We start from the raw sequence: 25,897 nt of genomic DNA, 5'->3' as shown, positions 1-25,897 counted from the left end.
AGAGTTGTAAATAGTTGTTGTTTAATGTTCACTTTTAGAGTTAAAGAATAAAATTGGTATTTTTCTTTAAATGTTGGAATTTGGGAATTCTCTGTCATTCATACTTTAACAGATTATGAGGCGAGTTGAGCTTTTCTATGTGTTTGGCTAAATTAGAAGAGGGCTTTACCCTGTGTCGTAACAACTGAGATGAGGAGAAATGCCATCACAGAGAATTGTGAGCCTGTGGAGTTCACTGCCACAGACTGTGGTTGAGGGACAAATACTGGATGTTTTCAAGAAGGAGTTAGATATGACTCTTAGGGTTGAAGGGTTCAAAGGGCGTCGGGAGAAAGCAGGAACAGGGGACTGCATTGATGAACATAATGAAGGGTGGTGCAGGCTCGAAGGGATGAATGGCATACTCCTACTCCTATCTTCTATATTTCTAAACCAATTGCCCCACCATATTATTGTTTGCTGTGTGAAATTAGCCATCTTATTTCCTACTTTACAACTTCTCACTGGTTCCTTTTTGGGATGATGAATGAGGTTCCACCCTTCCAAGTGTGAGAAGATGGGCATCTCATCTTTCATTCTAGGATAGCCTGATGGAACAACTTCATGAATGGCAGATGATGGAATCAAAAAATTGCAACAGCACAAAAGGACACTGTTTGGCCCATCCTTCCTCTGCTGACTCCCCCAAATGTAACTTCCCTGCCTCTTCCCCTTCACATTCTTCCTGTACACATAATAATCCAATCATCTCTTGAAACTGATTGAATCTGCCTCCACAAAACTCTCAGGCAGTAGATTCCACATCTTGAGAACAATATAGCTGCATGAGAAAGCTTTCCCCCCCTCCCCGTCTCCATGACTGCTTTAACCTATCATACTAAAACTATTCCCTCTTGTTCCTGATAATGTTCCTGGATGGGAACTCCTAGACTAATGTTCTCAGACACATGGGTTTGAATGTCGCTGGTGGAAACAAATTTTCCCAATTTACTCTGTTCAGACTTTTTATGATTTTAAACACCTCGATCAGATTTCATCTCAATCTTCTCATGTCCAAGGAGAACATTCCAACATTTTCAAAGTGCTGACATAACTGAAACCCCTCATCCCTCAGTGGTTAGCACTGCTGCCTCACAGCACCAGGGACCTGGGTTCAATTCCACCCTTGGGCAAGTGTGGGAGTTTGCACATTCTGTATCTGCCTGGGTTTCTTCCAGGCGCTCCAGTTTTGACCCACAGTCCAAAAATGTACAGGTTAGGGTAGATTAGCCACGATTACAGGGATATGTTAGGGGGTGGGAATGGGTGGGATGCTCTTTGCAGGATCAGTGTTGACTTGTTGGGCCAAATGGCCTGTTTCCACATTGTTGGGATTCTATGATATCATTTTCATATATGGTCAGAAAAAAAGCTATTGGTATTTCAATCAACAATTTATTGTCTTCACAATGTTCCAACCTGTTCCAGCCAAAATACGTTGCAATGTAGTCACTGTCATAATGTAGGAAAGGCAATAAGCAGTTTGTCACAATAGCAGGACAATAATGACTATTGACCTCAGACCCTGGGCAGAACTCAAAGCTTTAAATAATGCCAAGCATCCTTTATAATCATTCCAAAAAGGCGTTTTGGACATTTATTCAAATTGCACTTAAAAACATCGCAGCAGAGTGGGAATTGAACCTACAACCTCATGACTCAATAAGGAAGGTGCTCCTGACTGAACGTTCAGACCCCATTGTGAATTCTCTGAGGTGGGATGGTTGCCAATTTAGAGCAATCTCAAAACCTCCATTCAAGATTCGAGACAGTTACAGAGAGTGGTGAACATGGCCCGGACAATCACAAAAGCCAACCTCCCATCTCTAGAATCCATCTACCAGGCCCCACTGTCAAGGAAAGGCCACCAGCATTCTCAAAGATCCGTCCCACCCTGGCAATGTTTTTCTACAACCTCTACCATCGGGGAGAAGGTACAGGAGCCTGAACACATGCACCAGCCGGTTTCGAAACAATTTCTACCCTACTGTTGTTAGAATACTGAATGGACTCACAAACTCTCAACCTTGTGTACCTGTGTTTTTGTTTTTGCTGCTGTTTACCTGTTATTTACTTATCTATGCTACTTAACTCTGTGATCTGTCTGTATTGCTCGCAAGACAAAGTTTTTCACTGTGCCTCTATACACATGACAATAAATTCAATTCAATTCAAGCCTAACATACAAACAGAGAACTCTGCAGAGTTGACCACAACTTGTAGAAAAATTCTTTTATTGTAAAGTCCGGCTTCTCTGCCTGAAGCACAATAATAAAGCAACAGTACAATGTCCATAAAATAGAATAGTGATGCCTTAACATTTTGTTGCATGTCATATTATTGAGACTTCATGTAATTTTTTTTACTAAAATAAGAACTTTTAAGATTGTACAAATCGACACATAGAAATGACATAGAAATCAGGCATCTCTCACTGTGATGGGACAGGTCAGTGCCTGACACATATTAAACACAATACTTAAAGCAAAAAAAAAATGGTTTACAAGATTTAAACAGGAATAAGGTCTTGTTCTTTCAGACTTGCAAAGACAGATGAGTTCTGTACATCGCCCCTTTGTACCTCTCAGCATCACTGCAAGTTGTACCACAGAGAATATTGTCACAAATTTAAAAGGTGTAGTCAGCAACTAAATTCAATATTTAAGGCTCAATATTCAGACTGTCTTGTTGTCCATCGGCCTGATGGCATGTGTTGTGTCTTGGAAGTCACAAAGACCTGCCAAAATGATCTTGGTCCTCCTCCTCCCACACTGATTGCCCGAACATGTAATGTTGATTTGATTTTCACTTCTCATTATTCCTTTAAAGCTTTATCTTACAGTTTAAATCACTTCTTTGTCCCAGCTTTTTGTTTTGAAACCATCGCAGGGAAATCGTGACGAAGGCCAGCCAGGTTTGGCTTCTCTCCTTTTCTCTCTCTCTCTCTCAATTTGTTTTGGATGTGATGTTGAGCGAGAGAACGAGGCAGTAGGATGTGGAAAACAGCAATGACTTGGTGTTGGGTGAGCCCATTTCACAGTTATCCACCTTTGACAAACAATATCGTCGTTCAACAGTTAAAGGAATGTCATTAATGTCAGTTCCTGCACTCAATATAATTGAGCATATAATATATATATATATTAAAAAAAAGGGGAAGGAGAAAAATGAAAATAAAAAAAGGATGTAAATCTGTCCAATCCCACCAAGGTTTCAGTCCAGCATTCCATCTCTCGAAAGGTTGATGTAGAATTTTAAGGCCAGGCTGCTCTGTTAGGTGTTAAGATTCTTCACAGGTTTCTTTCGATCCGTACAGCTCTGCCAGTCTCTTGAACCGAGGTCCCCAGCTGTTGAGGTAATCATAGTCCAGGTCAGAATCAGTGGTGGCCGATTCTAGAGAGCTGAGGGATCCAGCCACTGAGTCCCTCCCCTCATAACCGTAGATCTGGATGGAGTCGTAGGGAGGGGCGGTGGGGTCGCAGTCAGTTTCCTGCAGCCTGGCTTTGATGAAGTCGTCGACGTCCACGCTGTTGGGGGCCGTGCAGAAGCCTTGCCTGGGCATGTACTGGAGCTCAGGCTTGATGTCCTTCCTGGGCAAGAAGCCATTCAGACCGTCCGGGTTCTGCAGTGTTGCGATATCAAAGGCTTCAGTGTCCTCCTCCCCTCCTCCTTCATCGTCATAGCTGATAATGTTCTCACGCACATCCTCCTCCTCAAACACGATCAAGGGCTCCTTCTTCTGATGTCTCAATGTCACAAACAGAACCACGATCACTAAGGGAGGCAGAAAGCACAGGCAGATTAGCGTCTGGAAAAAGATTAACTCACAGAAGAGCCTTCAGCGGCTGATCTCTCACAAAGGTCCTCAACGTTGCAAACCCAGGGGCGTGCACAGTCAACAAACTGAAGACTCTTCCACTTACACAGTCAAGCAGTCGAAGTAATGGGTTCACAGGTTCCCCAACATTGCAATTGTGTGCCATGTTATCATTTCAAACTTTTCCATTACATAAGTTCACCCTAATAGGACAACTTCAATTAATCCAGGTTTATATTTGAAACCAAAAAGTATTTTAATTTTTCCAGGTGAGTTAAGACAGTTATGAGTGTTTGAGGCTGTATAGACTGTCTTGGTGGAGCCAGTCTAAATTTTTGTCTCAATATACCAAAGAGGGGGGAAAATAATGGTGGAAGGCTTTCTTTTCATAAATTACATCTGATGTGAGTCTGCATTGTGTTCATTGTTTCCACTCAGTGAGTGATTAGTGTATGGAATACACTGTCTAGAAATAAGGTGAATGCAGGTCAAATCAAGGTATTGACGAGGGTAAGCGAGGAGTATTTATATTGAAACAATGTGCAGTGCTACTGGGAAAAGGCATGAGAATAGTATGAGGCCATAATGCTAGTTTGGAGACCCAGTTTAAACACAAAGGGGTTGATTGGTCTGCACCTGCACAGTAAGATTTCTCCAAGTCTCTGTTACCGTACTTTGTAAACAACATAACACAGTCACCTGATCCCAAAATCATTTCAGCTCCTGGGAGAGGTAAAAACAAAAGAGATTATGAAATCTGGGAGCTAAATAAAATGGAAACAGCCATCCCTGACTGTCCCCAGTCCCACACCTGCTGCCACCACCATCACCAACATTCCCGAGTGATCAAATATCGTGCAGGAGATCTGAAGATTATTGGCTGACCGGAGTTCTTAGCCCTGGCAATGTGCCATACAATGTTCAGGTGATGGATCAGAGAACGGGATAAACAAGGGACAAGCAAAGGCCACTTGGCTCTTTGAGTCTGATTCCTCACTCAACAAAATCACGGCTGATCTGATTTTAACCTCAACCCTGCACGCTCTCTAATAATCTTCCACGGTCAAAAGGTACAGAAGCCCATCCAGTCTCCACCCACAGTTCCGAATAACAATCCAGTTAGACCCACTCCCTGGCACTTTCCCGTAACCGCACAATTTTCTCTCCTTCAGCTGGTGGGCCAATTTCTCTTTTGAACTTGCCTAAAGAATCTGTCAATCTAGACAGTACATTCCAAAACCTAACCAGATGGTGTCTTAAAAATCAGAAGCAAAAACAGAATTTGCCAGGAAAGGTCATCAGGTCTGGCAGCATCTGTGGAGGGAAATGAGAGTTGATGCTTTTGGGTCCAGTGACCCATCCTCAGAATGCAGTTAACTCTGCTTTCTCTCCACAGATGCTGCCAGACCCGCTTTTCCAGCAATTTTCATTTTTGTTTCTGCAAACATTAAGGATCCTAAATGCAATGCGAAATGAGAAACTGTTTAGTAAACATCGGCTGCAGATTTTTCCAACAGTTCCTCAGACAAAATCTGTCAAGAGTTAATAAAGTGTGGAGCCCGACAAAGGACAACAGGTCAAGCAGCATCTGAGGAGCAGAAAGATGGACATTTCAGATCGGGACCCTTCATCAAGGCCTGGGGGCTAGTATGACTTTTGCTCTCAGGAATTTCTCAGTCCCATTCCACAGTGATTGTGATTGAAATTCCTTACGTTTTTCACCTTCTGGTTCACAATTATTTTCAGGATGTTATTTGTATTCTCTACTGTGGAGACACTTGCAAAATCCTGTCCAATTAATCTGTTATTTTCCTATCACAGAATTACAGATGTGTTATGATGCAGAATGTTCAGCCCATCGTTCCTGCAGGCTATCCCATAGCAATTATGATTTAGAGCCATTCCCTTGCCCTTCCCACCCACCCCCCAGTGCATATTTTCTCTATTCTGTTAATCATTTCATGCTGTCTTGAATGTCCCAATTGAACCACATTTCCACCACATTTCCAGGCAGTGCATTCGGAGCCAATGTGAAAAAAAAGTTATTTTCTCTCTTTTTTTCTTTCACAATTTGCTTATTTTCCATGGTTAATTCCTCAGTTTCTACTCTCCAGAGGACCAACGTTCACTTCACTGACTCGTTCCCTTTATAAAAACTCGTATAAACACTTGCTATCTTTCTTTTATATTTCTAATAAGCTTTTTCTCATGCTGTAGCTTTTCCTTTTTCATTAATCTTTTAGTCATCTTTGCCGTTCATTGCATTCTCTCCAATCTTCTGACTTCCATAAGAACATAAGAACTAGGAGCAGGACGAGGCCATTCAGGCTCTCAAGCCTGCTCCGCCAATTAATACAACCATGGCTGATGTTATCTTGGCCTCAACTCCACTTTCCCACCCACACTCTGTTACCCCACTGTAGTGATTTTAATGAGGTCAGCCAGGTGAACCTCATAGAACATGAGTTCCCTGATGGGGCTGTTAATCTGATCTAATCAGGGAGCCCTGGCTAACAGACATAAACAGAGGTAAAAACAATGACTGCAGATGCTGGAAAGCAAATACTGGAGTAGTGTTGCTGGAAGAGCATAGCAGTTCAGGCAGCATCCAACGAGCAGCAAAATCATATTCACTCTGAGGGCTGGCACGAAGGGAACTGGATCAGTGTCAAGGACTCTCCACATCTAAATAAGGGTGACTTGGTCTCAGAATACCAGCCTCTGGAGGCTTATTTCACCTTCAGCCTCTTACTAATTAGAAATATGTCTATGACTTCCTCTACTGCACTCTGAGTTAGTGAAATCCACAAGATTTTCACTCATCTGTACCATAGAATTCTGTACTTTTTTTTCTTTCACTTTGATACTATATTTAAGTTGCTTCATTAACCCCAAAATCAAATGTCTTTCTTTCTCATATGAATTTGTATTGTCAGAATGTTCAATTATATTATGGTCACTGCTGCCTTGTATCTTTGCTGTGAAATTATTAATCACTGCCATCTTATTGCAAAATACCATATCCTATAGACTCTGTTCTCTGAGTGCCTCTAGAACATGCTTGGAATGATCCAAGGAACCATGTTATTGAAATGTTCTCTGGACTCTCATCAATGTTACTTTTGACAATTTGATTCATTCAGTATTAATGTAGGTTAAATTACCCATGCTTATCATCATACTATCCTCACAACCATAGCCCCAGCCCCTGTCATTATTTCTTTCTGTACACACCATCCTACAGTGTGGTTGCTATTCAGGAGCCCATGAACCACTTCCACAAGCCACTTTATTGTCTTTATTGTTACTTGACTAAATGACTAAAATGGTTCTACATCCTGATCTCCGGAACAAAAGCTGCCTCTCCCTCCCTCACCCTTCTGCGTTGTGATGCCAACCTTAATTAATACAGCTATCCCTCCTAGCTTCCCTCGCTTTCCTAAATGTCAGGTAGCCTTGATTATTGAGACCTCAGTCTTTGCCTGTTGATAGTCATGTCTCCATAATGGTCATCGCATCACAAATATTCATTTGTCAGTGCTGCCAATTCATCAAAGACTGTGACAGCGATTGGAAAGTTTGCATTTTAACCACTTCAGAATGTTTACTTTTTGTTATCAATCTGAGAGACTGGCTGTTGTATTGGTCTCGCTTGGTATTCTGCTCCGGAAAATCATTTGGCTTCTTGAAGAAAATTGAAAGAGACAGAGTGACATTCTACAGCCGCAATTATAAGATTTTAATTTGATTGGTAGTGGAAGGGAAAGCAATAACTACTCACAACAAGCTGCCACAAAGTAACAGTGAATATAAATTAAAATTTAAAAATAAAGAGCACTTCAAAGCGTCAAATCAGAAAGTGATTTCAGAGAATTCTAGAAACATTTCTGATGAGGAATAGAGGCTGGAGAAATTTTAATCTGCTTTTTCACAGCTCAAGTGCTGCCACTTGATAAATGGGCCTGAACCAGGTAGACTGACACCAAACAAAGTAGGGCATTATGCACATTTAATCTGCATCACCTTTGGAGAGGCTGCAAAGGGCTGTTATGGTGCAGCGGTAGTGACCTTACCTCTGACCAATAGGTCCAAGTTCAAGTCCCACCTGCTCCAGGGTGTGTAATAACATCTCTGTACAGGTTGGTTAGCAAAATATCTACCCACAGAAGGTTACTGGTTCAGAAAAATCTGAATGACAGGTGCTTTTCCTTCATTCATGTTGTTGAATTGGTAATTTCCTGAGCTTCCTCCAAGACCAATGGAGATGCTTTTAGAAGCAGAACAGATGCCGACCGCTGCTCCAGGATTAAACACAAATCGGACCAGCAGAGCGATTTTATCCCCCTCAGTTATATTAGCTTTCTCTGTATGGGGTACCATTCCATTTCCACTGCTCTTTAAAATCTACGTGCTAACAGATTTAAATCTAAAGCTTGGTATTCCCAGATCCACCCTCTTTCACTCATTTCTAACTCCTAGACTGTTATAATATTCCTTTGTCTACATTCCTTCACAAACTTGAGCTCACCCAAAATTCCAGTGTCCCTTTCCAGTCCTAAGCCCAGTTCTGTTCACTCATGTGCATGGTTGATCTACATTGTCTCCCAGTCTACCTCAGTTTGAAAATTTGCGTCCTCACTTTCAAATCCCCATTACCTTTGTAATCTTCTCCAACCCTTCACAGTCACCACTCTTCACTGATCTCAAACTCTTTCTCCTCCCTAGTTTTCACTGCCCTACATCAGCAGTCAGGGTTTGAGATGCCAAAGCCCTAAGCTTTGGAAGTTCTGGCCTTAACGTCTCGACCTCTATCTCTCCTCCTTTAAGATACTTGATAAAAGCCTACCTTGTTGACTAAGGATTTGGTCATCTGCCCCAGTATCTCCTTAAGTGGATTAGTGTCTGTTTCCACTTGCTGGAACGGCACAACCTCTTGGAACTACGTTAATGGGATTATGCAGATATTAATGATGCCCTGCTTACTTGGTTCTCATCAATCCAATCTTACCAAAGGAGACTCAGAGAAGGGAAAAGAGGACTATTAGTCCCAACAACTTAACAGTAAAACCAAATTCCAATAGAAATTACTCTTTAGGTTCTTACTCAGGCAGTACATCTTTTACACTCTCTGGATTCTCAGCCAGACCACTCAGATCTCCCCATCTGTTTGTACACTCCTGCCAAGGCACGTGGTAAAAGTTATCTATTTGGTTACGCTCCTTTATAACTTTTCATGGTTCATTTTGATTTAACTGGTCACCTTAAATAAGCAGAGGCTTCGACTGGTGGCAGTTCAGTGAAGATTAGGGCAGGTTAAACAGTTTGGAGCTGCACTTGTTGGAGTGCAGAAGGTTGGACATGTGATTTTATTGGAACATTTTAAGATTCTGAGCGAGCTTGACAAGATAGATGCAGGGAGGATGTTTCCCTTACAGCTGACTCTAGAACCAGGGACCACAGTTTAAAAATTAGGCAACTCTCATTTAAGATAGAGATGAGGAGAATTTTTGTTTTTCTCCTCAAGAGGGTCAATAGTTTGTGGAATGTTCTTCACAGGGAACAGAAGGCTGGGTCATTGAGATAGGCAGCCTTTCAATAGACAAGAGAATCATGAGCAATGGGGAACAGGCAAGGAAGAGGAGATAAGGCCAGAATCAGACCAGCCATAATTTTCCTGTATATCAAAGCTGTGCCCATGTGCTAAAAGGCCTTGTCTTTCTTATGGTGGCCACCATAATATAACATGCAATGCACCCCTCTGGAGAAGCAATGGTCTAGTGAACTGTTAATCCAGAGTCCCAGGTAATGTCCTGGGACCTCGGTTTTAATCCTGCCATGGCTGATGGTGGAATTTGAATTCAATAAAAAAACAAGCTTGGAATTAAGAGTCCAATGATGACCATGAAACCATTGTGAATTGTTGGAAAACCCATCTATTGGGAAGGAAACTGCCATCTTCACCCGGTCTGGCCTAAATGTGACCCCGAAACCCACAGCAGTGTGGTTGACTTTGAACTGCCCTCTGGGATGGGCAATAAATGCAGACCTAGTCCCTTATCCTGTAAATGAATACTGAAACAAAAAAACACCACGGCAGAGTGAGTGACGCCTCTCAAATCCATGCTTCAAATACCTGTCCGTTCAGTGTCAATGCAAACTGGTCACTCAATGGGTATTGTCAAATGACTGATTGCCTCCATCTATGAGCAGGGACTAAATGTCAAAGCCATAGCTCTCTGTAACTCTGAACCACCTTCAACAAATGTGCAAACGCACTTAGCACAAAAGGGGAAGATGTTAATGCAAAACAAAAAGACATTACTCAGCCAGCAAGCCTTCATGAAGTCTGCATTTTGCTGAAGGACAAATATTTTCATCTCTTCAGTGTTTTATGCGGGAAACATAACATAAAAAGACAGGGGAGATAAAGATAAACTATTTCCACTGGTTGGAGATTCTAGAACCAGAGGGCATAGTCCACAAATTAGATCCATACAGTTCAGGAGAGGTGTTAGGAAGCACTTTTCTTTATACACTCATAGGACAGGGGCATCACTGGCTCAGTCAGCATTTACTGCCCTTGAGAAGGAGGCAGTGAGGTGCCTTCTTGAAGATTACAGTCCATTTGGCAGGCACATGATGTTAGGCCACAGATCAAGCATGAAGCAGCCTGGAGGGGCTGAATGGCCTACTCCCGTTCCGATGTTCGGTGATAATACAACATATAAGACACTGGTTCGGTCACACCTGGAGTACTGTGTGCAGTTCTGGTCACCACACTGTGGGAAGGATGTGATCTCATGGGAAAGGGTGCAGAGGAGATTTACAAGGGCTTTGCCTGGGCTAGAGGAACTCAGCTTTGTGCAAAGATTGGATAGGCTGGGGTTGTCAGAAGAACAGAAGAAGTAGGAGCAGGAGGAAGCCATCTGGCCCGTCCAGACTGCTCTACCATTCAATAAGATCATGGCTGATCTTTCTGTGGACTTTCCACTTACCCAGTCCTTGGAGAAGCAAAGTTTGAACCTGATATAAGTGTGTAAAATGATGATGGGAGGAAGTTACATTTCTATTAGTAGAGGAATCAATAATCAGGGATCATAGATCTGAGGGAAGTGGTAGAGGGCTAAGAAGAGTATTGTGCTGAATTGTTTTTTTTTCTCCCAGATTGTGGTGGGAGTCTGGAACTCACTTCCTGGTGACAATTGAGCTTTACTTAGATATTAACTTACATTGCCATTTCTTCCAAGGTGATTGCCCAAGAGCTGGAAAACGGGATGAGTGTCGCCATATCTTTGTTGACAACAGATGATACAATGGATCAAATCACTTCTGTCTGTGCCATAAATGAGCCCACAAGTCACATAAACATATCTTAAACTGTTGTGCCTCAATTAGCCAATCCCGTGCTCTCAGGGGTGTCTTATTTTGGATGGGACTTAAAAATCAAGACCTTCTGCACTCTTGTCATTGGTTTAAAGATTTTGACAACAGTACAACTATGAGTAAGTTGGTTTGACTGAATCTCCCAAGTTGATAGTTACCCCTCAACTGACATCACTAAAGCACATCATTACCTTGTTGTTGTTTACAAGAACTTCATGTTTATGAATCGGTCATATTGTCCTACTTAGCAACAGTGGTTTCACCTCAAATGTTTGCAGCTTTATTTTGTATCTTTGGGATATCCTGACATGTGAAAGATGTCAGGACAGTGCTTGTTAATTGCCATTTTAATTAGAAACACGAGTGGTTTGATGGCAGCTTTATGTGAGGAAAACAAAATACCCGCCATCAGGGTTCTTGTGATGTGGCAGCAATACCTCTACCTCTGGACCAGGAGGCCCGGGTTCCAGATGAAGGGTTTTTGCCCAAAACGTTCATTTTTCTGCTCCTCGGATGCTGCCTGACCTGCTGTGCTTTTCCAGCACCACTCTAACCTTGGCCCGGGTTCAAGTTCAGGCTGCTCCAGAGGTGAACAATAACATCTCTTGATTTGGAAATATCTGCAAGGTCCTTGCCCTACTCTTGTGGTATGGTGGTAGCATCCATACCTCCGGGCCAAAAGGCATGGGTTCAAGCCTAACGTGCCCCACGTTGATACATATCTCTTTACCCTTTCTTTCGACTCTCCCTCACTGCTTTCCTGTCTCACCTTATTCCTGTCTGACTTCACTTCCTTTCTGTGCTTACCAAGCAGTATAATGATGCAGGTGAGGATGGCGATCAGTGCTCCAGTGCTGAGTCCTGCAGGCAAGGTCAGGGGTTCCGCATTGCACGACTGTACACTCCCATCAGCACTACAGCTGCAGACCCGAATGGTGAGGGTATTGGTGCTGCTCATGACGGGGACCCCTCCATCTGAAATCACCACCGGCAAGAGGTAGACTTCCTGTTTCCGCCGGCTCATTGCCCCTCGGTGTACCTTGATGTCAGCGGTGTGTCCTGTTTTGGGGGAGAAATAGTAATGAGTGAGCTAACGGAGGATATTGGACAAAATCCTTTAACGTACCATCTCTGAATCCCCACCATCAACATCCTGGGACTTACCATTTACCAGGAACTGAATTGGACAAACCATAGAGAGTGGTGCGCATATCGAATCGGCTGCCAGAGAAAGTGGTTGAGGCAGGTACAATAGCATTATTCAAAAAACATTTGGATCATTGCATGGATGGGAAGGGGTTAGAGGGATATGGACCAAATGTAGGCAATTGGAGTTAGCTGAGTGGCACCATGGTCAGCATGGACCAATTTGGGCCGAAGGGCCATGTTGTATTACTCTATGACTTGTTATAAATACAGGGGCTACAAGAGCAGGTCAGAGGCTAGGAATCCCACAGCAAGTAACTCACCTCCTGACTCCCCAAAACCTATCCATCATCTACAAGGCACATGTCAGGAGCGTCATGGAATATTCCCCACTTGTGTGATGAGGCCAGCTCCAAACAACACTTAAGAAGCTTGATACCATTGAGGACAAAATGACTGGCACCGCATCCGTCATTTTCCACATTCACACCTGCCTGTAGTAATCACCAATGCTCAGTAGCAGCAGTGCAAGATGCACTGCAGAAATTCATCAAACCTCCTTAAACCACATCTTCCAAACCCACAACTACTCCCATTCAGAATGCCAAGGGCAGCAGATTCATAAGCCATTTATTATCATAACATGGAACTGTATCGTCCTTTCCTTCCCTGTTGTTGGGTCAAAATCCTAGAACTGTCTCCTGAACAGCAGTGTGGATCTACCTACACCAAGTGGACTGCAGTGGTTCAAGTAAGCAGGTCACCACCACCTTCTCAAAAGCAACAAGGGATGTGCAATAGATGCTGGCCCAGGCAGTGATGACTACATACCTGAATGAGTAAAAAAGGGCATACATAAGAAGTGGAACATCATTAACAAAGTGAGTTTAAAAATCCTAAATAGTCATTCAATCCCTCGATTCTGTTCCATTATAGAATTAGCTAGACCATAGCTTCTCTCCTTCAACTCCATTCATCATCCTTGTAATCCCTTGGTACTCTTACAAAAGTTTGGAGATTTTAAATTGATACCACTTCACCTCCCTCACATAAACTCATCCTATGCCTTGCGGAAGGAATTCCGAATTTCCATTGCCTTTGCGTAAAAACTCAAAAGATCCTGAAGTGAGCTGGACATTATTTTGAGTCACAATGGCCCATGTGGCAAGGTGGCTCAATTGTTAGCACTGCTGCCTCACAGCGCCAGGGACCCAGGTTCATTTCCAGCTTCGGGTGACTGTCTGTGCAGAGTTTGTGTGGGTTTCCTTTGTGTGCTCTGGTTTCCTCCCTCAGCCCAAAGATGTGTAGGTTAGGTGGATTGGCCATAGGAAATACAGGGGTAGTTTGGGATGTACTTTAGAGGGCCAGTGTGTACCCAATGGGTTGAATGGCCTGCTTCCACAATTTAGTAATTCTACATGACCACATTCTGATACTCTGCAACTGTGTCTCAGGATGGAGAACAGATACCAGATTGTCAGTGTAGCCCATACCCCTGGATTTTCAAAATTAACTACAACACAAAATTAAACAATATAGACTCAGAAACCTGATCCAGAGATAGAATCCCACCAACTCTGGAAGAACAGGGGTGTTAGTTAGTTCTTTGAACTTCATTGAGTTCCACCATTTATTCTTTCAAAACTTTGGAATTGTCTTCATTCTTCCTGTTAAACAGCTATCAAGACCCTTCTTATAATGGGAGACACCATCAGGAACCATAAAATAGAGGCCGCTTCACAACCAGGACTCCTTACATTGAGGGAGTAGGATTCCTCTTATTGAGGAAGTTTGTTTGCTAATGTATTAAAACATGCCACCTTTGACTGACTGGACTGGGAACCCCTTTGATTTTGAAACCTGTTACACATAACAACTAGGAGCAGGGGTAGGTTATCTGGTCCTTCGAGACTGCTCCGCCATTCAATAAGATCATGGCTGAACATTTTGTGGATTCAGCTCCACTTAACCACGCTCTAATAGAACACATGTCTGGGCCAGGTTAGACTTGAAGCCAGGCCTTCTGGGTCAGAGGTTGGATCATTACCACTGTATCACACGGGGGCCCTCCTAAGCCCAGCATTTTTTGTATATCCAGAAATGCTGTCACGTACAACTGAACAGGTTTTCCCACCACCGAATCATCAGTGGCATTTTTTTTCATCCATTAATCACCACTTGTGTTTTCCAATTGATTGATTTTCAGGCAAACCCTATTCAAGTCACAGAAGCTGGCTCTTTTTCTCATTTAACCTATTTTTCTGAATCAACTTGTTCAGAGATGTTATTACACACTTCTGGAGCAGATGGGACTTGAAACCAGACCTCCTGGTCCAAAGATAGGAAAAGTACCACTGTGCACAAAAAGGCCGACAAGGGAAGCCTACCCTAAATACAAAGTATAATGGGTATCACGCGTGTGAAGTAACCCTGGGGCTCCTTAACTTGGGTGTTATTTCTAACACTGTTGGTTTTATCAACAGGAACACCCCGCCCCCCCCCCCCGCCCCCCCACCCACCCCCCACCTCCACAGGAAGTTTTTACCAGAATCAGGGTACCTTTTGCAATCTCTCCAGGGTGATTCTTGTAAAAGTGGCTGTGATAAATATTTGTTGTCACCTTACAGTTTCTTCAGTGTGATTTGGAATGGGAATCAACAGGTTCTAAAAAAGGGTGGGTGATCCATTCTGACAGGCACCAACCAGATGGTGAAATGCTACCTGGTGGTACACCATTGGGTGGACCGTGGAATAGGGTTCGGATGACACAGTTAAAAGCTCAATGGAAAGGAAAGTCCCTCTACATCATCCCCAATAAACACTCCTGGGCCAGGGATAGGGACAGGGACAGGGACAGCGACAGCGACAGCACGGGGTTAAATATCAAGTAAAGCTCACTCTAATTTTTTAGACAGAAAGAAAAATTCTCTTGACAACGCTTTTAATCAACATTCCAGGGACATGGGCAACACAGGAATGAATAGGGAGTCAAGCTCCTTCTACCCATTGAACTCATAATTCTGGAAGTAAATTCCCCTCAACTCTTTTGAATTGAAAATAAGATTCCCTCAGCACCCTCCTCATCAAATGCTCCCAGGACAGGGACAACAAAGGGGTTAAAATGCAAAATAAATCTCCCTTGATTCTGGTCAGGGAGTTCAAAAATAATTAATAGTGAAACAGACCCCACATATTCCTGTTCACCTTAAGCATGTTAATTTTGTGCTGTGGATTTGCTGGAAACTTACATGACCAAAGAGATGGTCATTAAACCCAGGCATCTGAGCACATTTCTGACTTTAACTATTTGTTGGCTTTCGAAATCAGTTTCTCAGCACAGACTTCCACCGTTCTCCCTCTGAGCTTAGTCTCTCCACTGAAGGGATAAATATTAGCGTCTTAGAGACATTGTCAAAAAGATTTATCAGGACTTCAGTCACATTAAGGAGCTGGTAATATTCTCCGTGGAACAGAAAAGGTTAATGGAGATGTCAAAATCATGAAAGATCTCTTTAAAAATGGGATTTATCACTTGATTGCAACCCATGCATTGAAAATTATTTGAGAAAAATGTGAAAGCAAAGTTTTTGGGCAATTTGGTAAATTGATGCTAAAATTCTGAAAGTAAGACAGTGGCATCAATTCTGAAAGCTTTACGAGCTCTTAAATGTTATGTTATGTTGAGGTTGTACAGGACCTTGGTGAGACCTCTTCTGGAGTACTGTGTGCAGTTCTATTCTCCTGTTATAGGAAGGATATTATTAAACTGGAAAGGGTTCAAAAGAAATTTATCAGGATATTGCCGGGAATTGAAGGTTTAAGTTATAAGGAGAGGCTGGGTAGGCTGGGACAATTTTCACTGAAGTGTCGGAGGTTGTTTTAGGATCTGTTTTAGGACCACTGCTGTTTGTCATTTTCAAAAGTAACATAGACACAGACAGAGGTGGATGCGTTAGTAAGTTTTCAGGTGAGACTAAAGTTGGTGGAGTGGTGGGAAGTGTGGAAGAATGTTACAGGTTGCAGGGAGACTTGGATAAACTGCAGAATTGGGCTGAGGTGGCAAATGGAGTTCAATGCACAGAGGTGATTCACTTTGGGAAGAATAACAGGAAGACAGAATACTGGGTCAATAGAAAGATTCTTGGCAGTGTAGATGTGCAGAGGAATCTGGGAGTCCATATTCATGGATCTTTGAAAGTTGCCACCCAGGTTGATAGTGCTGATATGAAGGCGTAAGGGTGTGTTAGGTTTTATTGGTAGAGGGATTGGGTTCCAGAGCCGTAATGTCATGCTGCAAAACGCTAGTGCGGCAGCACTTGGAATATTGTGTACAGTTCTGCTCGACCCATTACAGGAAAGATGCAGAGGAGATTTACCATGGAATTTTCCTGGTCTGGAGGGAAAGTCTTATGAGGAAAGGTTGAGAGACTTGGGTCTGTTCTCATTGGAAAGAAGAAAGTTAAGAGGGGCTTTGATCAGAGGGTTAGATAGGTAGGACAGTAAAAGTCTTTTTCCTAGGATGATGACGTCAACTTGTACAAGGGGGCATAGCTACAACATGAGAGGTGATAGATTTAAGACAGATGTCAGAGGCAGTTTCCTTACTTAGTGAGTGCTAAGGGCGTGGAATGCTCTACCTGCCAATGTAGTTAACTCAGGCACATTAGAGAGATTCAAACAATCCTTGGATAAGCACATGGACAATGATGGAATAGTATAAGGGAATGGGCTTAGATTAGTTCACAGGTAGGCGCAACATTGAAGGCTGAAAGGCCTGTTCTGCGCTGTATTTTTCTATGTTCTATGTTCTATATAAAATCATGAGGGATATAGATAAGGTGAATAATATGAATAAGGTGAATAGCTGGTGTCTTTTCCCTCAGGTGGGGGATTTTAAGACTACGGAGGATTTTTTAAGGCCAAAGGAGAAAGATTTTAAAAAGGCACGAGGGGCAATTTTTTTTACATAGAGAGTGGGTTCATATGTGGAATGAACTTCCTGAGGAAGTGGTGGATGTGGGTACAGTTACAATGTCCAGAAGACATTTAGGTAAGTACATGTTTGGAGGAATATGGGCCAAATGCAGGCAAATGGAGCTAGTTTAGTTTGAGATTATGGTCGGCATGGACTGGTTGGACTGAAGGGTCTGTTTCTGTGCTGTATGACTCTATGACTCTCGAAGGATGAGTAACTCGCACACCACCATTCAGGGAAATGGGCATTGCCTGCTTCCACTGATCACTGCCCCTTTCTCCTCTCAAAACCCCATTTCTTGAAAACCCATTTAAAAAGTAAATCATGATCACAGTTTCCACAAAGGTTTCAAGAGTTTTGATATTTAAATCAGGGGCTAAAAAATCTGTCTCCGCTGACAGGAAGGATGGGAACTAGAGTATATGAGGTAATTAACAAAAGAACCAGGGTTGAGATTCAGAGAATATTTTACTCAGCAAGCTGTTGATAGTAATGCCTAAGAGGGAGCTGCCATCAGATTCAATACAACGATCGAAAGGCAACAGGAAATGCAACAGAGGAAGAAAATTTGCACGGCTAAGGGGAAGAGTTGGAGAGGGGGCCTAACTGGATGACTCCTTCAAAGAGCTAGCAGTATCACAATGGGTTAAATGGCCTCATTCTGCACAGAATTATTTCACTATGGAATGTATTCAGCACATCGATTTGAAACAGCAGAGATCAAAAGGGGAAGAACATACAGGGTGACATTGGTTTCCTGTTCACAGTCTGGAGTAGGCAGGGCCAACCCTGATATAGGAAAACCATAAAGTTGCAAGAAAAAACAGAAAGAAACCATTTTCAGGCACAAACTTTTCATTGTCTGTTTACTGTCAGAAAATGGAGTGACTGAGGAAGATTCAAGGTCCCCCAGACTGCAGACCTTCAGTGTCTGAAGATTAGAAAGTTCAGATACAAATGAGGTGGAAGCATTATGAGTAGTCTTCATCACACGATGAATCTGCATAGCCCTGAATCTGCATAGCCCTGCTGGATAACTGTTCCACATGTAGTTGCAAAACTCTCATGCCCTTCAGGAAGGAACCTAGCTGCAGTGACCTCTCTCGCTCCAGCACCAATCACTGCCCAGAGACCCATTGGCACTCACTTCTCAGGTTCCTGCATGAAAGAAGGTTGCATCTGCCAGGAATTGTGCCCCACTGATGGGCGCTGCCTTGAGCCCAGGGACAGAGGATATCAAGAAGGCAAGGGAAAATAAATGGTACATTGAAATGTGTGGATAATGAGCACCTCTGGGAATGATGCAGTATGATTCCTTGTGCACAGATAAAGGGCTATTACAGACTGGAGTATGGAATCATCAGCTCAGACCTCATTAACCCTTCACGTAGCTGAGGAATCTCTAAGCTAAAAGCATGAAATGTTAACAAAGTCTTTTATGGTGAGACAGGAAGGTTAATGACTCTGCCCAAAGCCATTAATCACATGCCAGCTTTAATTAATTGGAGTGTATATCAGTAAACTGCCTGAAACCATCTGTTACAGGGTTACAGGGATTGTAAGTGACCATTATAAGTTGGTGGTCTCCTTTTATAAATATCCAGCTGTTTAGGTTGATGGTTACTTTCCAACCCCCACATCACACTGATCGTGGGATCCCAGCGTGAGATAGTTCAACATCAGCAGTGGCTCAATTAGTGAGATTCCTGCCTCAGAGTCAAAACTGATGTCCAATGAAGTTGATACCTGGGAACTAGTCAGAGCTGGGAGTGAGATGAGAAGAACGTTCTTTACCCTGGGAGTTATCAGGACTTGGAAGGATCAACCTGGGAGAGGGGTGAAGGAGAATTTTACAAAAGGATCCAAAAGAGAGCTGGCTAAATATTTGAAAGTGGTGAATTCAGATTACATTACAGTGTGGAAACAGGCCCTTCGGCCCAACAAGTCCACACCCGACCTGCCGAAGCGCAACCCACCCATACCCCCAACCTAACACTACGGGCAATTTAGCATGGCCAATTCACCTGACCTGCACATTTTTTGGACTGTGGGAGGAAACCCACACAGACACGGGGAAGAATGTGCAAACTCCACACAGTCAGTCGCCTGAGGCAGGAATTGAACCCAGGTCTCAGGTGCTGTGAGGCAGCAGTGCTAACCACAGTGCCACCGTGCCACCCAAAATTTAGAAGGGAAACTGAGATTGAACTGGATAAAGGAACTGGCTAGGTAATTCCTCCAGGTGCTGGTACACCCATGAATGGGCCTCCTTCTGATTGCAACATTCTATGATTCAATAATTCTATCTGAATAGGTTAACTAACATCGTGGGATAAACTTTGACTGACAGGATATAAAGGATTCTTATAGGCATGAGGTAACCAGAGTTATGGTTATAGTTACAGTTATATAGTTATAATTATATAGTTAAAGTTATAGTTGCCCAATTGTGTGCCAATGTTTCAGCAGTGGTAATGTGTTGAGTTGAGCCTGATTGCTCCAAGAGACAATCAGGCACCTTGTTAGTGACGTAACTAGCTAATTCATACTATGTAACAAACCATTTCTTTTTCTATCAATCAAGATTGCATCAATATTCTGTTAAAAACTTTTTGAGGGCATCCTTCACTAACTTACAGGTAATTGGCAGTGAATCTACTTCAGTAACGCCACTACAATAGAAATGCAGCTCATGTCTCCAACATTATAGTTTTAAAAAAAAGCAATTTAGGCTAATGTTCCAGAGAGATATTGAGAGGGAGCTTGGAGCTACTTCCATTTTGGTAAGAATTTAAAATGAAGCCCTGACTGTCTTTTCAGGCTGTTTTTTTTAAGATGCCGTGGCATCATTTGCAGAGATGTAATTCCCAATGTACTTACCAATACCTATCTCTCAATCAACTTCACAAAAAAGAGTTCATTGGTTTTTACCACAATCCCATTTCTGGGACCTTTCTGTGCACAATGGCTGCTCTGTTTCCTACACTCTGTGACTGAATGGACTTCAAAAGTATCCAATTGGCTGTAAACTGCTGTGCTCTGTCCAGTGGTCACAAAAGTAAACTTGTCACAGTCCAATACAGAGAAATACAACTGGTGGGGAGTTTAACCTGAGGGTCACCATGCCCCTGGTGAGGGGAGAGGTTGAGAAGGACAGTCTTTCATAGTAACATCAGCCAGTGATCGGAATTGAATGCACGCTGTTGATATCACTGTGCATCACAAACCAGCCACCCAGGCAACTCAGTAATGCCCGGACCAATCAAAGTCAGCACGCATGGGTTAAAATTTAAACAAAACCTTTGCAGTTAACTATCAGTCATTAATAGCTTTATCAAAAGGTGTCTTCTTATTCATAGTATTCACAAAATAAAATATATAAGAAGCAAGTATTTTGAAACAGCCTCTAAGTTGAGCCCTCTGAGAGGAGTTGGAGAAATTATTGGATCACTTTCAAACAATCAGCAATGATAGACCGTCCAACGTCCTCCTTCCAATCTCTAACATTCGGTGGCTTTTTCATCAACTGATCCACAATTGAGTTTTTACAATGCTCCCTAATTCTTTCCCTTCCCCAAAAGAGCAGAGTTTTATCTGCCTTTCACTCTGTCCTTAAAATGTCCCAAGAGTTTGAAGCTTGGCCAGTACTGTAAGCATTGCACACAGCAAGATCCCATGAATCACAGCTGAGACTTAATTGGCTGGCTGAGGGCAAGATGCCATAAGACTGACTCCCTGCTTCTTTTGAAGAAGCACAGTTGGATTTTTATTAATGATTGCATATTTTGTCTGTCAGGTACAAACCTTCAGCTGTGCTCCTACAACAAACCCCTCCCTCAGTGTCATAGCCTACATTGGGAGCTGGACCTGAATTTAATATAATCAGGAGGGGTGCCCAACTGGGACTTCAGGTGGTTCAATCCCCCAGGGCTGATCGTGAAGTCAATGACCAAAGATCATAGCAAGCTTACAATACTGTGACAGGGGGCAGAGGGCTGGATATGTCATGCCCCAGTGGGTGTCTTTTGAGCAGGGGTGGTATATGTTATCAAGGGAGGGTACCCACACCCCCACCTTCTCATTGAGCTCACCACCGCACCAGCCAGCAACTCCCTGAGGTGGGACTTCTCTCCAATCCTGGCTCAGAATTTCTGCCTCCAGTCAATTGTTGTACAAGCAGCAAACCCAAGTCTGTACCTCACCATGTGGTAACTTTGCTGTCACCATCCTCTTCAAGTACAGGAGACTGCAGAGCCTCGGTTTAGGGTGGGAGGGGGAAACCACTTCCTGGAAACTGCAGAGCCTCAGTCTAGGGTGGGAGGGGGAAACCACTTCCTGATTTGTAGAACAGTCATTGAACTGTACAGCATGGAAACTGATACTTCGGTCCAACTCGTCCATGCCGACCAGACATCCTAAATTAATCTAGTCCCATTTGCCAGCACTTGGCCCATATCCCTCTACACCCTTGCTATTCAAATACCCATCTAGATGCCATTTAAATATTGTATTTGTACCAGCCTCCACCACTTCCTCTGGCAGCTCATTCCACACAGGCACTACCCACTGTGCAAAAATGTTGCCTCTTAGGTCTCTTTTAAACCTTTCCCCTCTCACCCTAAACCTATGCCCTCTAGTTTTGGACTCCCCTGCTCTGAGAAAAAAGACCTGGTTAGTTACTCTATTCATGCCCCTCATGTTTTCCCTTGTATTTGCCTTTATCTAGTCTTTAAATCTAGAGGACTGCAGAAGTTATGCTGTAGTTATACAAAACCCTGGTCAGACCCCACTTGGAGCACGGTGAGTAGATTTGGGCGCCACACCTTTGGAAGGATAGATTGGCCTGGGAGGGAGTATACTGGGGGTTTACAAGGATTATACCTGGATGTCAGGGGTTAAATTATGAGGTATGATTATACAAATTAAGCCTGTTTTCTCCAAAATTTAGAAGGTTACAGGGTCATTTGATCAAAGTCTTCAAGATATTAACAGGAAATGATATGGTAGATAAACTATTTCAACAGGTTGGGGATTCTAAACTTGTAGGCATAGACTAAGCATTAGGGCCAGACCATTCAGGAGAGATGTTAGAAAGCACTTCTACACACAAAGGGTGGTAGATTGTTGGAACTCTCTTCAACAAACAGTATTGGATGCTGGATCAGTTGCTTGTTTTAAATCTGAGATTTTTTTATTAAGCAAAGGGATATGGGCCAAAGGCAGGTATATGGAGTTAGGCCAGAGATCAGCCAGGATATCATTGAATAGTGGAACAGGCTTGAGAGGCTGATTCCTACTCCTGTTGGCCTCCTCCTGTTCCCATGTTAACAGGATATAGTGAATGGCAGATTTGCAACTAGTTGCCGGTTACACTGATTGTGTAGACATTGTTACAGAGTCTTTAGGGAGGTCCTTGATGTTTGGTCTCACTCCTTCCAGATGCTGAGCTGTTCTGCTCACAAGTCGATGTGACATAACAGTAGTGAGTGGTGCTAATGGCACTCCACAATATTAGCTCTTTCAAACCCATGTGCAGTGACAATTGGCACTCCAAGCTGCAGGAACAGGAACAGTCTATTCAGCCTATCATGTCCTACCATGTCAATACAACCATGGCTGATCGAGACTTTAATGCATTTTATCCACCCCATAACCCTGTATGGTACTGGTAATCAGAAATCCATTGATCTCTAACTTAAATACTCAAAGGCAGAGCTTCACACACTCACACTGGATGTCATTGAAGTAACCCAGTCTTTCCCTTTCCCTCGCTTTATCTTCATTGCTTTGTTGGTTTATTTCCCTCAAGCACCCATTCAATTTCCTTTGTAATGATCACTCATCTCTATTAACACCACCCTTATAGGCAGAGAGTTCTAGCCCTTTATCACTTGCTGTGTACAAATATTGTCCCCCAAACCCCATCACAATCCCACTCCACCCCTACTCCCCTGCCACCACACGGCTAGATTTCCCTATTTGTCAAACTTTTCATCGTCGTCAATAAATTGCCCAGATCAACTTTAGCAAAATCTCAAAAAATCTCAACGAGGTCTCAAAACCACCTTGGCTTCTTCCGAGGGAACTCGTTCACCTTCATTAACCTCCGATAGGAAACACAACACCGAAACCTCTGCAGCTTATCCCTGTAATGGGAAAACTCAACTCTCTTCCAGAACCCCTCCCTAAAATCCTTGCTGCTGCAGTTTCACTCCTTAGTGAGTCTCTCAGACATGGTTTGTGTTTCAGCAGAATTGATTCCCAAGTTTAAATGTACTTACACAGCTATTTTTCTTCTGCGATTATAATCATTTTTTATAAAGCATATACATAAATATTCAACAGGAGGAGGAGGTGAATAAATCTCACACGTTGGGAAAGCATCTCATTAACTTTCAACTTCCATACCCAATGTGATCTGCAGTAGCACAACATGTATAATGCAATAAGCTCTTTAATAAGGGCAGAAAATGTCATCATTCTTACACTGCTATGATATGTCATCTCCTTGTGTAGCTATTAATATGGAGAACATAGAAATGTAAACTGTTAGAACTGTGGGTTTGTTCAAGTGTCGTGGTGGCTTGGGATATCAAAGCTTTGCAAAGGGTCTTGGGCACTGCAAACCGGGGTATCAATGAGGGATGAAGGGGAGAATTGGGGCAGAGGGAGAGGGCAGATGGGATAGAGATAGGATGCAGAATAGGAACGGGCAGCGGATATAGATAGGCACAAGAGAGGGCATGGAGTGGGATATAGACTATGCGGGAGAGAAACAGAGCAGACAAGTGGGGGAATAACACATTGATTCAGGATAGAGAGACAGGTTACTACATTAATGATAGAGATGAAGGTATTAAAAGTAATATTAGCAAATTTGCTGATGACACAAAGCTGGGTGGCAGGGTGAAATGTGAGGAGGATGTTAGGAGATTACAGGGTGACCTTGACAGGGTGGGTGAGTGGACGGATGCATGGCAGATGCAGTTAAATGGGGATAAATGTATGGTTATCCACTTTGGTGGCAAGAACAGGAAGACAGATTACTATCTAAATGGAGTCAAGTTAGGTAAAGGGGCAGTACAATGAGATCTAGGTGTTCTTGTACATCAGTCAATGAAAGCAAGCATGCAGGTACAGCAGGTAGTGAAGAAAACTAATAGCATGCTGGCCTTCATAACAAGAGGAATTGAGTATAGAAGCAAAGAGGTGCTTCTGCAGCTGTACAGGGCCCTGGTGAGACCACACCTGGCATATTGTGCGCAGTTTTGGTCTCCAAATTTGAAGAAAGACATTCTGGCTATTGAGGGAGTGCAGCGTAGGTTCAAGAGGTCAATTCCCGGAATGGCGGGAAGATTGGAGCGACTGGGCTTGTATACGCTTGAGTTTAGAAGGCTGAGAGGGGATCTTATTGAGATGAATAAGATTATTAAAGGATTGGACACTCTGGAGGCAGGAAGCATGTTTCCGCTGATGGGTGAGTCCCGAACCAGAGGACACAGTTTAAAAATAAGGGGTAGACCACTTAGAACAGAGTGAGGAGAAACTTCTTCACCCAGAGAGTGGTGGGTGTATGGAATGCTCTGCCCCAGAAGGCTGTGGAGACCAAGTCTCTGGATACTTTCAAGAAAGAGTTGGATAGAGCTCTTAAGGATAGTGGAATCAAGGGTTATGGAGATAAGGCAGGAACAGGATACTGATTGAGGATGACCAGCCATGATCATAATGAATGGTGGTACAGGCTCGAAGGGTTCCTGCATCTATTGTCTATTGTCTATTGTTATGGGGCAGACATGGGGCACAGATAGGCAAATATAGGGTGGACACAGGGGAGGGAGAAAGCAGCATAGAGTAGATACAAGGCAGAGAGATGTGGGTAGGGATACAGGGAGAAAAACTGGGTAGATATATACAGGACAGTGAGAGAGTGATGGGAAATATGGTAGATACAGAACAGAAATAGGGAATGGGGGTAGATACAGGACACGCAGATAGGGAGGTGGGGTAGGCACAAGAGAAAGTGTGGAGTGGGATAAGAGGGTTATAGACGATGCAAGAGAGAAACAGAGCAGACAGAGGGGGAATAACACATCGATTCAGGATAGAGAGACGGGTTATGCGGCAGACATGGAGCACAGACAGGGAGATATGGGGCAGACAGAGAGAAGGGAGAAAGCAGCATAGAGTAGATATAAGGCAGAGAGATGTGGGTAGGGATACAGGGAGAAAAAAACAGGTCGATATGTACAGGACAGAGAGAGAGAGAGAGATGGGAAATATTGTAGATACAGAGCAGAGATAGGGAATGGGGGAAGATACAGGACACAGAGATAGGGATGTGGGGTAGACACAGTGCAGGAAGATAGGGATACTTAACAATCACAGGGCAGAGAGGGAGGATATGTTGTAGACACAAGGTACAAAGTGGGGGATATGGGGTAGATGCAGAGTGGAGAGCAGGCAATATGACGTCGATGGGGGGTTGGCGAGAGGAGGATATAGCATAGGTGCAGGGTAGTGAGAGGGGGACATGGGGT

The 25,897-nt window shown here is 43.2% G+C and overlaps 1 protein-coding gene across 3 annotated transcripts in view; it reads right to left on the bottom strand.

The window, feature by feature from the left end:
* Positions 1 to 2,256: 2,256 nt before the first annotated feature.
* cdh11 (cadherin 11, type 2, OB-cadherin (osteoblast)) overlaps positions 2,257 to 25,897 on the bottom strand; it is a 238,661-nt gene continuing 215,020 nt past the window's right edge. For all 3 annotated transcript variants that reach the window (XM_072595837.1, XM_072595835.1, XM_072595836.1), the window contains 2 exons: positions 12,047 to 12,298; positions 2,257 to 3,813 (listed from right to left, as the gene is read on the bottom strand). In XM_072595837.1, the coding sequence (XP_072451938.1) occupies positions 3,320 to 3,813; positions 12,047 to 12,298 (746 nt within the window). In that variant the 3' untranslated portion in view covers positions 2,257 to 3,319. The remainder of the gene's footprint in view (positions 3,814 to 12,046; positions 12,299 to 25,897) is intronic.

Source organism: Chiloscyllium punctatum, chromosome 26 (assembly GCF_047496795.1).
Source record: "Chiloscyllium punctatum isolate Juve2018m chromosome 26, sChiPun1.3, whole genome shotgun sequence".
Taxonomy (NCBI): Eukaryota; Metazoa; Chordata; class Chondrichthyes; order Orectolobiformes; family Hemiscylliidae; genus Chiloscyllium; species Chiloscyllium punctatum.
The sequence above is the reverse complement of the archived record's forward strand: the minus strand, read 5'-3'. Positions and strand labels throughout refer to the sequence as shown.